The sequence below is a fragment of the Tupaia chinensis genome, unplaced genomic scaffold, assembly GCF_000334495.1.
Source record: "Tupaia chinensis unplaced genomic scaffold, TupChi_1.0 Scaffold142716_1, whole genome shotgun sequence".
In the NCBI taxonomy this organism is placed as follows: Eukaryota; Metazoa; Chordata; class Mammalia; order Scandentia; family Tupaiidae; genus Tupaia; species Tupaia belangeri.
In genome coordinates, this window is record NW_006202562.1 from 418577 (window position 1) to 433159 (window position 14583).

General features: G+C 44.6%; 1 protein-coding gene across 1 annotated transcript in view; it reads right to left on the bottom strand.

Annotated features, from left to right (window-relative positions):
* The window catches only part of PYGB (glycogen phosphorylase B), a 66154-nt gene extending 52262 nt beyond the window's left edge, over positions 1 to 13892 (bottom strand). Inside the window, exon 1 of the mRNA XM_027766354.1 lies at positions 13869 to 13892. Within this exon, the coding sequence (XP_027622155.1) occupies positions 13869 to 13892 (24 nt within the window). The remainder of the gene's footprint in view (positions 1 to 13868) is intronic.
* Positions 13893 to 14583: the final 691 nt, after the last annotated feature.

A 14583-nucleotide genomic window follows, 5' to 3' on the forward strand; every position in this document is an offset into this window, starting at 1 on the left:
CCGCGCGCCGCCGCCGCCGCCCGCCTGCCACAGGCTGCGCCTGCGCGCTGTGCTGGGGCGGGGTGGGAGGGAGGGCTGTGCTGGCGGGGGCGTGCTCCGGGGCGGGGCTCTGGTGGGGGCGGAGCCCGGGGCGGGGCCTCAGCCCCTGGATGCCGGCGTCCGCGGTTCTGTAGGTGTAGGGGAAGCTGAGTACCCGGCCGTAGGCTCCTGTTCGCTGCTATTTGTTCCTCGTGGCGCAAGTCCCGCAGAAGGTGTCAGGCAGCTGCAGGGGTCGGAGAGCTCGGGAATGCAAGCGTGAGGCCCCACTTGGCTGCCGCTCCAGCCCAAGCGGGGAGGGGCGCTGCCTTCCGGCCAATTTCTGGGACCTTGTCCTTCGCTAGCGCAAGGTCGCCGGCTGCTTCCCCGCAGGGAGTGCCGCGGGACTGGGGTGTGGCTGAGGCCTAGTTAACGTTAAGCTTAAAAGGCAGCCCCTCCTGGGCCCAGTCTCCTGAATTGGGGGCAGGGCTGGCTCTGAAAACTCCAGTTAAGAAAGCAAGAACTAGTTCATACTAGGATGCAAATCAGCCTGCCAACCCAGACCCAGGTGACCAGACCCAGGTGACAGGGAAAAGCGGCTGGCAGACCAGGGACAGTATTCCCTGTCAACACGACCAACGTGTGGGCACGTGGTGACACACCCCAGGCTTCTCGACACCACCAACTCTAAGTGACCACGTCCGCACCCTGAGAATCTCTGTTCCCTAAAGCACAGGCCAGCAGGCATTTTGCCCTTCGAAATCGCAGCAGTCCCTTTCTGACCAGAGGAGCTGTGTCTGATAGACACAGTGTTCTCCGTCCCAACCCAGGCTTCAGACAGAGGTTCCCGAAGTTCGCAGTCTTCCAGTGTGCGGGAGGAGACACGGGTCCACTGTGCCCACCGCCCTGAGCCTGTCCAGCCCTACTCCATGCAAACCTCACGTAAACTCCACCCTCCCCAGACCCTGAGAACGCTGCCTTTCCCCCTGTTCTTGCGACACCTTCCTTCTCTGCAATGGGTCAGTAAATCTCATTTTGTGTGACTGCACGTTTATTGCTGGTGGTCTTGGACTGAGGGGGCTGCAAAAGTTCCTGCATACAGGGGTCCAGGATGCAGATGCAGTGGTCCCTGGTGGGATGCTTCTGAAGTCATCCTGCTGGACCCTCCAGATCCAGCAGCAGGGTCTTCCTGGGACAAAAAAAAATGTGGAATTGGCTTCACCCTTGCCCCACGTCTAGACCCCCAGCGGGACTGCATTTCAGTCACCACCACGGGGCAGTGGGGGGCAGCTTGGCTGGCGGCTCTGTAGACTGACACACACTCTCTGAGCGTCTGAGTGATTGTGCTCTCTGACCACTTGCGTCTCTCTGGGGAGTAGATTTCAAGGAAAGCTGCAAAAGACTAAAAGCAAGCTGTACAAAGACGTTCTTAGCTGTGATGTAAGTTCCACTTAAAACCCAGTGAAAAGTTCAACTTCCCAACCGTGGAGACGCGGGCCAAGCTCTGTAGACTGACACACACTCTCTGAGCGTCTGAGTGATTGTGCTCTCTGACCACTTGCGTCTCTCTGGGGAGTAGATTTCAAGGAAAGCTGCAAAAGACTAAAAGCAAGCTGTACAAAGACGTTCTTAGCTGTGATGTAAGTTCCACTTAAAACCCAGTGAAAAGTTCAACTTCCCAACCGTGGAGACGCGGGCCAAGGAGTGGGGAGCTGACGTTTATTGATCCAACGATTTGTGTGCCACTTGCGCATTAACTCGTAATCTCCACAAACAGCCGCCGAGGAGCCCCACCTCACCACACAGCTAATATGAATGGCAACAGCCATTGGTCACCCACCCTGCCCCACCAGCCCCTGCACTGCAGAAGCCCCTCAAAATTTCACTCTTTTTCAAGTTGAGACCCAAAAGTACTGTATTGCTAAAGTTTGACAGCCACACTAGCCAACTAGGAAGGTGTAAAGAATGATACAGTACTGACTCATGAAAAAAGAAATGAGGGAGCCTGCAAGTGGCGTGGTGTTAGCAAACCACCCTGAGCTGGTGGTTTGCTTTCTCTCTCTCTCTCTCTTTCTCTCTCTGTTCCTCTCTCGTCAAATTTAAAAATAAGTAAATAAATAAAGTTAAATAAAATAATCCTTAAAATGTCCGCAAGAAGGCTGTAATGCAGAAAAGAAAGTAATGTTTTAAATTTTATGTCATTTTAATTCATTTAAATTAAGTAACCGTGTGTGGCTAGTGGCTACTGAATTGAAAACATATGTTTATATAAAATATAAGCAATGGCTATTTCTTGGTGGTGGTGGTGGGGGGGGGCGTTGCCATAAGGCACATGCCTGAGAGGGAGAGACAGTTGAGAGGGAAAGTGAGAAATCACCTCTCCAGGGGGGATGACCACGCCACAAGCCCTTCTCCCTCATTCTCCTCTAAGGATTTTGGGCACACACACATGCGCCTGGCTTGAGTTTCAAGTCACCAGGTCCGGCACTTGAACTACAATCAGCCATGTGGGACCTTAACCAGCATGCCACCTGCTGGCCCCAGAGCTGAGTCATTCAATGATCAGTTCTTTATTTCCCCATATATTTTGTACTTCCTGTTTTTTCTATATTTCTTTTATAAGAAGTGTTAGTAAGAAACCATGATCCTGACAAAGATTCTTTGCTTGATCTAAATTTAATCAGCTTCCAGAACCTTCTCTCAGACCTATCTGTGCACTTCTTTGTAAAGTCCAGTTTTAGCATCCCCCCATATCTGTCAAGTTCCTGTTCTTTACCATCACCCTGGCTTGTATTCAGCAAGGATTCTGTCCAATAGGCTTGGAGAGAACCCCCGTGACCCCTGATGTGTCCTCTTACCGATTTCCCACCCTCTGACCCCCACCCTGCTCCTGTCACTCACCTGCCCTCACTGTATTCAGAGTTGAGCCCAGTCTGTCTCCTCCCCTGCAAGGCTCTGTTGCAGTGGTCCCTGTAACTATAACCAGGGTCCTAATTAATTAATTAAAGCCTTACTGTGTTTTAACAAGTATCGTGAAACTTTTTCGTCTTTAATGATATGGTGTTGTGATTCAGCTGGGCTCAGATTCATCACTGACCCCAGGGCCTCTCACCCAGGACCCTAAGCGTGCACTTTTGGGCCCTTTGTCTTCACTCCTGACCGATCCCTGATGGGTCAGGGTTCCATCCGTGCATCAGGCTCCTGAACCATGACTTTTGGTGAACGTCCACTGCAGCACAGTCGGGAAAGGTTTTGATCCTCAAGATTCTTTGTGTACACTAAGCTGGGTTAGAGTCCCAGGCTCTTCTGTGTGTAAGAAACTGAGTCACAAGCAAACAGCTGTTTGTAAGAAGCCAAGTTAGGGGCCCAGCCTTCTCTGTCTGGAAGGTACCTCTGCTGGAAGTCTCTTCTTCCTGCCCCTTTCCTGAGTGAGAACATTCCCTGACTCCTCAGGCTGGATCCTTCATCCTGGCTCTCTGCTGGCTCCTGCTTCTCCCATGAGAAATTCTCAGTCAACTGAATCCCTTTTCTTAACCCCTGCTGGTCACGTGCTTCACTCTCTCTGTCCACCTCCTTGTTGGCATGCTTTTGCTGAAAAACTTAAGTGGCTTCTGGGGAACTTATCTCCCTGAACTGGCTGCTCTGAGACCTCTCCCTTCCTTTTGCTCTGCCTTTCCCTCCTTCTCTGAGCACCTTCAGTCTTCTTTCTAGTGCCCTCAATTCCTTTGCTATGTCCTATCCAAGCCTCTACCTTCCCTGTCCCTCTGTTTCCCCAGGCCAGGCTTTTTAATAATTCAGCTCCTGGGACCAGTAGTTGGCTATATCACTGAACTCCCATGTAGTCATGCGCAGTTCGAGTCCTGGACCTGGTGGCTTAAACTCATGCCGGGCGCGTGTGCATGTGTGCCCAAGATCCCAGGAGGAGAATGGAGGAAAAGGGATTGCAGCGTGGCCATCCCCCCTGGGAGGTGATTTCTTGCTTTCTGTCTCTCTCTGTCTCTCTGGTAAACGCACGTGCCCTGTAGCAAAAACCTCTCCAAAAAAAAAAAATTTCAGCTCCTAGTCACTTCAGCTTAGGCCCCCTCCCTGCCCTCCACGCAGGGCTCTCAAGGGATCAAATCAGCAACCTGAGGGTGAAGAGAAAATTAATATTGTATTTGGAAACAGAAATGGATGTTCATCCACTCAGATGGGCTTGGGAGACATTCGGATTGCAGTTAGATTCTCCTCAGTCTCTCACCGGGCCTTTAGTTCACAGCATCTGTAAGATCACAGAGCAGGGCAAAAGCAGGTCTTAAAAGCCTTTTCCACAATACCAGTAAAAATCTTCACCCTTACTGAGCTGATGATCTCAATTTGTCCCATTTTGTCAGTTAATTCATATAAAAAGTGTAAAGTGGAGGGCCAGCAGGTGGCATTATGGTTAAGGTGCTAGATTTCACAAGACCAGCAGGTGGCACAGAGGATAAGGTGCTGGACTCTCACATGATTGTGGTTCAAATCCCAGACTCAGTGGCTTAAAATTCACGCCAGAAGTGTGTGCATGTGTGCCTAAGATTCTCAGAGTATAGTGGAGAAAGGATTGCAGTGTGGCCATCCTCCCACCCTCAGGATGATTTCTTACTTTCTTTGTGTCTTTCTTACTTTCTCTCTGTCTCTCCTGCAAGCACAGGCATCCTATGAAAAAAATCTCTCTCAAAACAAAAAAAGTGCTGGATTCCACGTGGCAGATTTTATAGTTCAAGTCCCAGAACTGGCAGTTTGGGGAACACACCAGGCATGTGCGAATATGGCTGGAATCCCAAGAAAAGAATGGAGGAGAAGGGATTGCAGCATGGCCATCCTTCCAGGGAGTGATTTCTCACTTTCCCTCTCTGTCCCTTTCCAGGAAGTGCACACACCCTATACCAAAAATCTAAAAAAAAAGGTACAGAGTGGAGCTAAACCAGTGGGTCAGTGAATTTTTTAAGCCATTTTTAAAAGAATTATTTACTTAATTATTTATTTATTTTTAATTTGACCAGAGAGAGAATAAGAGAAAGAGAGAAAGAGGGAATGTGAGAAAGCAAGCCTCCAGGTCCAAGATTCAAACCACAGTCAGCCACGTGGGAATCCAATGCCCCACCCATCATACACCTGCCAGCCCTAAGTCAGTGAGTTTTATATTACCATGATGCCTGATTCATGGCTTAAATACATACACACACACACACACACACACACACACACATACATATATATGAATATTTTTTCTACCCCTGAATGCTATTACTAAATTCATTTATAAAATTCCTTTAACAGAGTTCTATTCAAATTGGCTTCGAAATAAATAAGCACTTATGTAAATTAGACGTTACTAAAACTTTCAGAAATGTAGAAATATTGGAACTAGCTCAAATGCTTTTAAGTTCACATTGACTTGGGTTAACTTTGAAAATAAGATTAATTTAATTAGAAAAGGTGTGTTTTCTGAGTTACCAACATCACATATGAGCGTATCTTTTTATTTTATGTGTGTTTACTAGTCAGATAAGGTTAAAAATACTTAACAGGGAAGTAACTTGATAATGGAAGCTTTGTTTAATGTTTTCAATGCATCTTCTTATAGTTTCCTAATATTTTTTGTAATTTGAATTTTTTAAGTTTGACTAAGTTAAAATAAGTAACAGATACTCATTACATTACTGGGTTATTTCTAAGGTAAAATACTGAAACAATTTCTAAGCATAAATTTAGGTTTAGTCTACTTTGGCTTCTTTTATGGAAAGACAAAATATATTTGTGTCTGTTAGTAAACAAGTACTATGCCACAAGGAAAAATTGTACTATGAGGAAGAAGCAGTTTCTTCTAGAAAATATAAAATGATGTGTGTACTCATTGATTTGCCAGTTTATTGGATGGTGTTGTGATATGGTTCATAATTGTTTTTTTCCCCTAGATTCTATTAGAAATTAAGGTTACTAAAGATTAAAAATTATAATTAGAAGGCCCAGCAGGTGACATGGTGGTTAAGGCACTGGACTCCCACATGGCTAACCATGATTCAAGTCCTGGACCTGGCAGCTTGAAACTCATGCCAGGCGCATGTGTGTATGTCCAAAATCCTGAGAGGAGAATGGAGGAGAAGGGATTGCAGCATAGCCATACTCCCTCAGGGGTGATTTCTCACTTTCCCTCTGTGAGCCCATGTGCCCTCTGGCAAAAACGAACAAACAAAAATTCTAATCAATACCTGTGATTTAAAATAGTAGGGATAATTAGAGAAAAAACTCTGTATGCAAAGTATGCAAGGTAAATAAGATGTGTTTTTGGTAAGGAAAGTTATAAGGTATGAGGATGTATTTTTGTTGAGGGAAAATGAAAGTAATTCTGTACTTCAGTAGAATGACAGGTTGCTTCAGGATGAAAAGGGAAATAAAGGATAAAAATTGAATGCACATAGAAAGTTAGGAAGAGAGAGTATCTTGTGTGGGTACGATGGCCAAAGTTAAATGAATATGCAAGGTTTTTTTAAATGCTATTTATTGTTATTATGTTTAATTTGCGATAGGTCATGTGTGCCCACCAGAGAGAGAAAGAAAAAGAGAGGGAAGATGAGAAAGCAAGCATCCGGATACAGAACTCACACTGCAATTGGCCCTGTGGGAGTCCAGAGCCTTAACTACCACACCATCTGCTGATCCTGTAATATGAGTTTTTAAAATGAACTTTAACATTGGGACCAGCAGTTGGCGTAATGGCTATGTCGCTGGACTCCCATGTAGCCAACCGTGGTTCGAGTCCCGGAACTGGTGACTTAAACTCACACCAGACGGGTATGCGTGCATGCCCAAGATCTGGAGAGGAGAATGAAGAAGGGATTGCGGCTTGGCCATCCCCCTGGGAAGGTGATTTCTCACTTTCTGTCTCCTCTGTCTCTCTCTCTGTCTTTCTGGTGAGCTCATGCGTCCTATAGCAAAAAACCTTTCCAAAAAAAGAAGAAGAAGGAGGAGGAGGAGGAGGAGGAGGAGGAGAAGAAGAAGAAGAAGGAGAAGAAGGAGAAGAAGAAGAAGAAGAAAGGGGAGGAGGAGGTGGTAGTAGTAGGAGGAGGAGGAGGAGGAGAAGAAGGAGAAGCAGGAGAAGAAGAAGAAGAAAATGAACTTTATTATCAAAACTATACTGACATGAAACTAGAATTTGGTCTTCTCTGTAGAAATGACTGCGGTTTTTGTTTTGTTTTTTTGAGTACTATTCTCTTCTTAATTAAAAAAAATTGTGAAGGGTTTTTCTTTACCTTTTAAGTAATTTGTCTAGGAAATAAAGGTTTTGTGTCCTATCACAATAATTTCCTGACCTTCATGTCTTTTTCATGTCTTTGACTAGTTAGTAAAACTGAGTCTTGTTAATATAAAAGTGAGAGAGGCTGGTAGGTGGCATGGTGGTTAAGGGTGCTAGACTCCAACATAGCCAACTTCAGTTCAAGTACCAGACCTGGCAGCTTGCTTTTTCATTTTCCCTTTCTCTCTCTGGTCAAATTAAAAAGTGGTAATGATGATGGATAAAATAATATAACAAATAAATAAATATAAAAATACATATAAAAGAGAGGGTTTTTTAATAATAAATAACTTTGTATTTGCCCTTAAAAATATTTTATTGCATAACTTAGCTAAGTATACTTCATTTAATCAAGAGATTTTATATAAGCAAGTGTTTTAAACCTTTTGAGATTTTTTATAACTTCTCCGAATCAAATTTTCAATGAAGCCTTCCCCCTACCCCAGCTGGTTTGTGTCTTGTCTTCCCGAAAAGCATGCTGTAATCTGATCCCCCCTTGTGGTGGTGTTGGGAGCTGAGGCCTAGTGGGAGGTACTTGGGACCTAGGAGTGGATCTTTCAGGAATAGATTAATGCTGTCTCCTACAGGGAAAAGAATTCTCACTGGAACTGCTCTGAGCTCCTTCACAGTAAGGAGTTCCTATGACTGTTGTGACTTCGTTGTTATAAAACAAGTCTCAATGCTTGCATTTACCTCTCTTTCCATGTACTCTCTTGCATTTCTCCTTCTCTCCACCATGTTGTAATGTAGCACCAGCAGTGATTCAGATGCCAACACCAGGCTCTTGGACTTTCCGGATGCCAGAATTGTGAGTCAAATAAACCTCTTTTCTTTATAATCTAGTCTCTGCTTCCAGGTATTCTGTTATACCAACACAACATGGACTAGACTAAGATCCCAAACTAACTTTGGAACTCTCCAGAGGGACTTTAATCTCCAAAGATGTATCTCTCACCTTGTAAATGACAGATATTAAACTATTTATGCTTATTTCATATGTTAAATTACATCAGAAACATTATCAAACAGAAGTGATGTTTAACTTTTCTTATATGATATCTGGTGCTAATATAAATGTGTCAGAAATTGTAAATTTGAGAATACTCTTGCTGTTCGTGATATATCCAGCATCATGCTATCAGTCAGAATTCTAGTTATTCTGTTTAAATGTTGTATGCCAGAGGAATAGCTCAGTTTCCCTGTCTAATCAACTCTCACCCTGTCTTCAACCATGGCCATTTTAAGTCTTTTGTCATTCATGGACACTTTTTACGTATTTTTTTTTGAGAGATTTTTTGCTATAGGGCACGTGCACTCGCCAGACAGACAGAGAGAGACATAGAGACAGAAAGCGATAAATCACCCCCCAGGGGGGATGGCCACACCGCAATCCCTTCTCCTCCATTCTCCTCTCGGGATCTTGGGCACGCATGCACACGCGCCCGGCATGAGTTCTAAGCCACTGGGTCAGGGACGCGAACTGCGGTCGACTACGTGGGAGTCCAGCGACATAGCCATTACGCTAACTGCTGGTTCCCGACACTTTCTTATTCCAGTTCTTCTCTCAAAATTCTCATCATCATCTACAGCCCCAAATTGTTCCTTTTTTTTTATTAAAAAAAAAAGAAAAAAAGTTGTTTTTGCCTCAGGGCACATGTACTTGTCAGAGAGAGAGAGAGAGAGGCAGAGACAGTGAGAGAGAAAGTGAAAAATCGCTCCCCAGAGGGGGTGGCCATGCTACAATCCCTTCCCTTCCATTCTCCTTCCATGATCTTGAGCATGCATGCACACGTGCCCGGTCTGATTTTCAATCCACTGGGTCTGGGACTAGAACTATGGTTGGCCATGTGGGAGTCCAGTGAGGTAACCACTATGCCATCTGCTGGGCCCCCAAATTGCTTCTTTTTCAAGAAGATTTATGAGTTAGCGTAACGGCTATATCGCTGGACTCCCATGTAGTCAACCGCGGTTCGTGTCCCGGACCCGGTGGCTTAACTCACTCCGGGCACGTGTGCGTGTGTGCCCAAGATTCCGAGAGGAGAATGGAGGAGAAGGGATTGCAGCGTGACTATCCCCCTTGGGGGGTGATTTCTCACTTTCTGTCTCTCTGTCTCTCTCTATCTGGTGAGCACACGTACCCTATAGCGAAAACCTCTCCAAAAAAAAAAAAAGATTTATGAGAAAGATTCCACTTAGAATCTTGGAATACAGGTTTCTGAAAACTTGAAGATGATACCATTAAAGTGGGTCAGAACTTACAGAACTCTAAAAAACGAATGGATTGATTGTTGAAACTGCTAGTCCAAGATCAATTGCAATAACAATTAATTACATTCGACTGTATGAACCGATGAAAGATTTTGATTTTTCTTTACTTTGCTTTCTTCTTTTTTTTCCCAGAAGTTTCTCCCTCAGGGCATGAGCACTCACTGGAGAGAGACAGAGACAGTGAGAGATAGGAAATCAACCCTAGGGGGATGACTATGCTTCAGTCTTTTCTCCGCCATTCTTCTCCTGGAATATTGGACATGCACGCACACATGCCCAGTCTGATTTTCAAGCCACTGGATCTGCGACTGGAACCGTGGTTGGCCATGTAGGAGTCCAACAACATAACTACTGTGTCATCTGCTGGCCTCAAGATTTTGATTTGATGACCTTGTTTGAAACATTGATGGTTCATTTGTAGTAGAAATTGATTTCTAGTAGAAACTAAGAAAAAACTAAAATTGCCCTTTTCCCCAAATGTTCCAGATTTAAAGAAACCCCTTCTCTTTTTCTTAAGCTACCTATACCTACAACAACCTGGTATAGTTTTATAAACAGAACTGAAACATTTATCTTGCTCTATCTATGTGATCCTTCTAGAATTTGGAAACTTTTCATGAGTATTCTTATTTTCATGTCAATATTATCTGCATGAATTCAATAAAAATGTATTCTCTTTGTCATGGGACATTATTAGAATACTGGTTATACTACCAAGGCTTTGACCAGACTATCACATTTGAGAATGTGTACAGAATCGGATATGATCAGATCTCTTTAAGAATCTAAAGTTGGGACCAGCAGTTAGTGTAATGGCTATGTCGCTGGACTCCCATGTAGTCAACCACGGTTCGTGTCCCGGACCTGATGGCTTAAAACTCATTCCGAGCACGTGTGCATGTGTGCCCAAGATCCCGAGAGGAGAATGGAGGAGAAGGGATTGCGGTGTGGCCATCCCCTCTGAGGGGTGATTTCTCGCTTTCTGTCTCTATGTCTCTCTCTGTCTGTCTGGTGAGTGCATGCGCCCTATAGCAAAAACCTCTCCAAAAAAAAAAAAAGAAAGAAAGAAACTAAGGTTGATTTTTATGGAGCAAATCCTTACAAAGCCCCTTGGGAGGAAATAGCCTGGTACTTGGTTTAAAAGGATTCTTGGCCTTCCATAGGAGTTTAAAAGGTCCTCTTTTGGCATCCCAGGAAACTCAGGATACTTTGAGGACCTCAAGAAGACAGGTCACCCTAATATGTAGGTATTGCAGGTAAAGTTGGCTGGCAGGTCGTAGACATGGCTTTCTAGCCTTGAGAAGTTTAAGAGTCTAATCTGAGCTTCCTTATGAAGGGTTCAAACTAAACAAACAACAAAACAAAAAACTGCAATAACATTCTTGCTGCTCTTATATAAATAATTAGGCCTAATTTTGTGGGACTAGACTTATTTGCAAACAGGTTATTCTAACTTTGATTCTCTTGTATAGTTACAGGGGTGCATATAAAAAGAAAAATTATGTTTCAATGGAAAACTATAGCAAACCTGCAGGTTATTGGCTCCTATCCCTGTCTGCTGTCTCGGATATTTTATCTACCTATTATCTGCATGCTGCTTACCCTCTAGTTTCCTCCATGTCTGGCTACCACTTTTTTTTTTTTTTTCACTTGCCAGAGATTACCTGTGCTCACCAAAGAGGGACAGAGAGACAGAGGGAGAAAACATCCTCCATTAGGGCATGGTCATGCCCCAATCCCTTCTCCTCTTCCTCTTCATCCTGTCAGGATTCTGGGCATGCACGCACACTTGCCTAGTGTGTTTTTCAAACTGCTGGGGCTGGGATTCTAACTGTTTAGTTGGCTGTAGGGGACCCAGCTCCCTTAATGACCCCAGGCCTTGGAGCCAGCCCTGGCTACTCGGTTTAAAAGGATTCTTGGCCTTTCAAACAAACATTTTAGATTTTCTTCCACCCTCTTGACATGGTATCTCAAAAAACTTGAAACTTCCCTTTTTCCAAAGCCCTGCAAATTGAAACTGGACCATTGGCATAAACTTCACTGTGGTCACCACCATGGCTCACATGGGTACCTTTGCACCTCTTGCTATGTGGGCCACTTAGAAAATTCACAGAGACTGAGTGCCCGCGGCCTCCATCAATGTCACTGGAGTTCCTCAAGATTCATTTGTGTCACCACCCCCACTCCCACCACACATTCTGCTATCATAAGCCGCCATCATGGTGAAGCTCACCAAGGGCTTGCTAAGGCTGGTAAAAATCAAGGTGCTCTCCCCAAAACGGCTCCTGCTCCAAAGGAGGTAGAAGACAGTGAAGATGAGGAAATGTCAGAAGATGGAGATGATAGCAGTGAAGAAGAGGCTATCATTTCTCAGAAAAAAGGTAAGAAGGCTGCCACAACTCCAGCAAAGAAGGTGGTAATTTTTCCCAACAGAAAAGTTGCAGTTGCCACACCTGCCAAGAAAGCCGCGGTCACCCCAGGCACAAAAGCAGCTACCATACTGTCCAGGAAGACCGTTACACCAGCCAAAGCAGTCACCTGGCAAGAAGGGAGTCATGCTGGGCAAAGCATTGGTAGCAGCTCCTGGTAAGAAAGGAGCTGCCACCCCAGCCAAGGGGGCAAAGAATGGCAAGAATGCCAAGAAGGAAGACAGCGATGAGGAGGAAGATGACAGTGAGGAAGATGATGAGGATGAGGATGAAGATGAGGATGAATTTGAGCCAGCAGTGATGAAAGCAGCAGGAGGATAAGGACGATGATGAGGAGGAAGATAAGGATGAGGAAGATGAGTCTGAAGAGGAACTATGGAGGGAACCAGCAGTTAACGGAATGGTTATATCACTGGACTCCCATGTAGTCGACCGCGGTTCGCGTCCCGGACTTGGTGGCTTAAAACTCACGCCGGGCGTGTGTGCTTGCGTGCCCAAGATCCCGAGAGGAGAATGGAAGAGAAGGGATTGCAGTGTGACCATCCCCCCTGGGGGTTGATTTCTCGCTTTCTGTCTCTATGTCTCTCTCTGTCTGTCTGGTGAGCGCACGCGCCCTATAGTGTAAACCTCTCAAAAAAAAGAAAAAAGAACTATGGAGACCATACCAGCCAAAGGAAAGAAAATCCCTTCAAAAGCTGCACCCGTGGGCCCTGCGTGGCAGCGCCTGCGTGGGCCCCCTGGGCCCTGCGCGGCCCGGGGCCTGCGTGGCCGGGGCTCTGCTCCCCATTCTGCTGCCTCTCTGGGGCTGGCATGTGGCTAACTTTGTCACTTTATCCTAGGATATATTTCTTTTTCTTTTTTAGTTGCTACTAATTATATCCAGGGTTTCTTTAATATACTTCTTTTGAAGATATTAATCCTACTGAGACTGTTTACTTTCCATTACATTTTACTTTATTTGCTTCCCAAAAAAGTTATCCTTCGTGTATTTTATTATTGACACAAGATCTAACAGATATCAAGAACAGAAACATATTAGGGACATTTATACTTTTACCTAGTTGTTTAGTGATTTATCTAATACTTACTTTTAAAAAATATTTAATTTGAAGGACCAGCAGGTGGTGTAGTGGTTAAGGTACTGGACTCTTACATGGCCAACTGTGGTTTGAGTCCCAGACCTGATGGCTTCAAAATCACTCTGGGTGCATGTGCATGCATGCCCCAAAATCTGCAGGGTAGACTGAAGGAGAAAGGATTGGAGTGTAGCCATCCCCCCGGGGAGTGATTTCTCACTTTCTCTCTCTTTTCTCTCTCTTTCTTTGCCGCTCTCCAATGAGTGCATGTGCCATATGGCAAAAACCTTAAAAAATATTTAATTTTGGTTTTCATCCTTCTTTTTATATGTAATACATTTTAGTTAGTCACAGTATTAGGTTGGGTTCCCAACAGATCTTCAAGCAAGAATTTGGGTGTAAGTAGTTTATTTGGGAGAAGATTTAAGAAAGCATGGATAAGGAATGGCAGATAGTGAGGATGATAAAGTGAGTGTTGTCAAGCTTTCTGATGTAGGCAATTGTAGCTCTCTCCCACTAGGGAACTCTGGAGCCAGAGCAGTATTTTTCTGAGTTGTCTTATTTGGGGCACAATAAATTCTCCAATTCTCTTTTAACATTGGCTACATGACAGTCACCAGGCATTTCTGGCCTATTTGTGGTTCTAGGGAGAGCCCTCAGGTGGAGAGAGGCAGGTATTGCAGCAAGATGCCGTCCTCAGGAGCAGGGATTGGAAGTGCAGAGGAGGGGAGGGCCACTGAGTCACCTCTAAGGTCAACTTACACTCTTCAGAATGTATTTGACCATGCTTCGTAAGGCAGAATGAGCAGGTATTTTTTTCCTTAAGTTAATTTATTTCTTTCATGAGCAAGAGAGAGAGAAAGCGCACCCCAAAAGGATCCTGACTCTAGGATTTACCCCCAGCTTCAGACAGACTAAATTAAGGGCCAAGCATGTACCCGGTGTATCAGGGAGGTCTCTGGCCCTGAATCCACATTCTGTGGGATTGCCTCACAGAACATTGTGTTTCACAACTGCTCTGCCATTTGCCCCCAGGACACGTATATTTTGAACATTAAAAAATATTTAATTTCATAAGAATTGGAAAATTCTTTGCTGAGAACATGTATGTTGATGTGCTTGATTGAGCCAATGCACAGTGTATTTTGGATGGAAAATTCATTTGTGTGTTGTGATGGTGTATAGTGAATTAATGTAGAAAATGAATAAATTTTAAAAAAAAAGCTGCACCTGTGAAAGCCAAAACCATGGCTGAAGATGAAGATGAAGATGAAGATGAGGATGAGGAAGAAGAAGATGAGGAGGAAGACGATGAAGATGAGGAAGATGAGGAGGAAGAAGAGCCTGTTAAAGAAGCTCCTGGAAAACGAAAGATGGAAATGATTAAACAGAAAGCAGCTTCTGCGGCCAAGAAAAAGAAGGTGGAAGCCACAGAACCAACTACATCCCTCCGTCTGTTTGTTGGACACCTGAACAC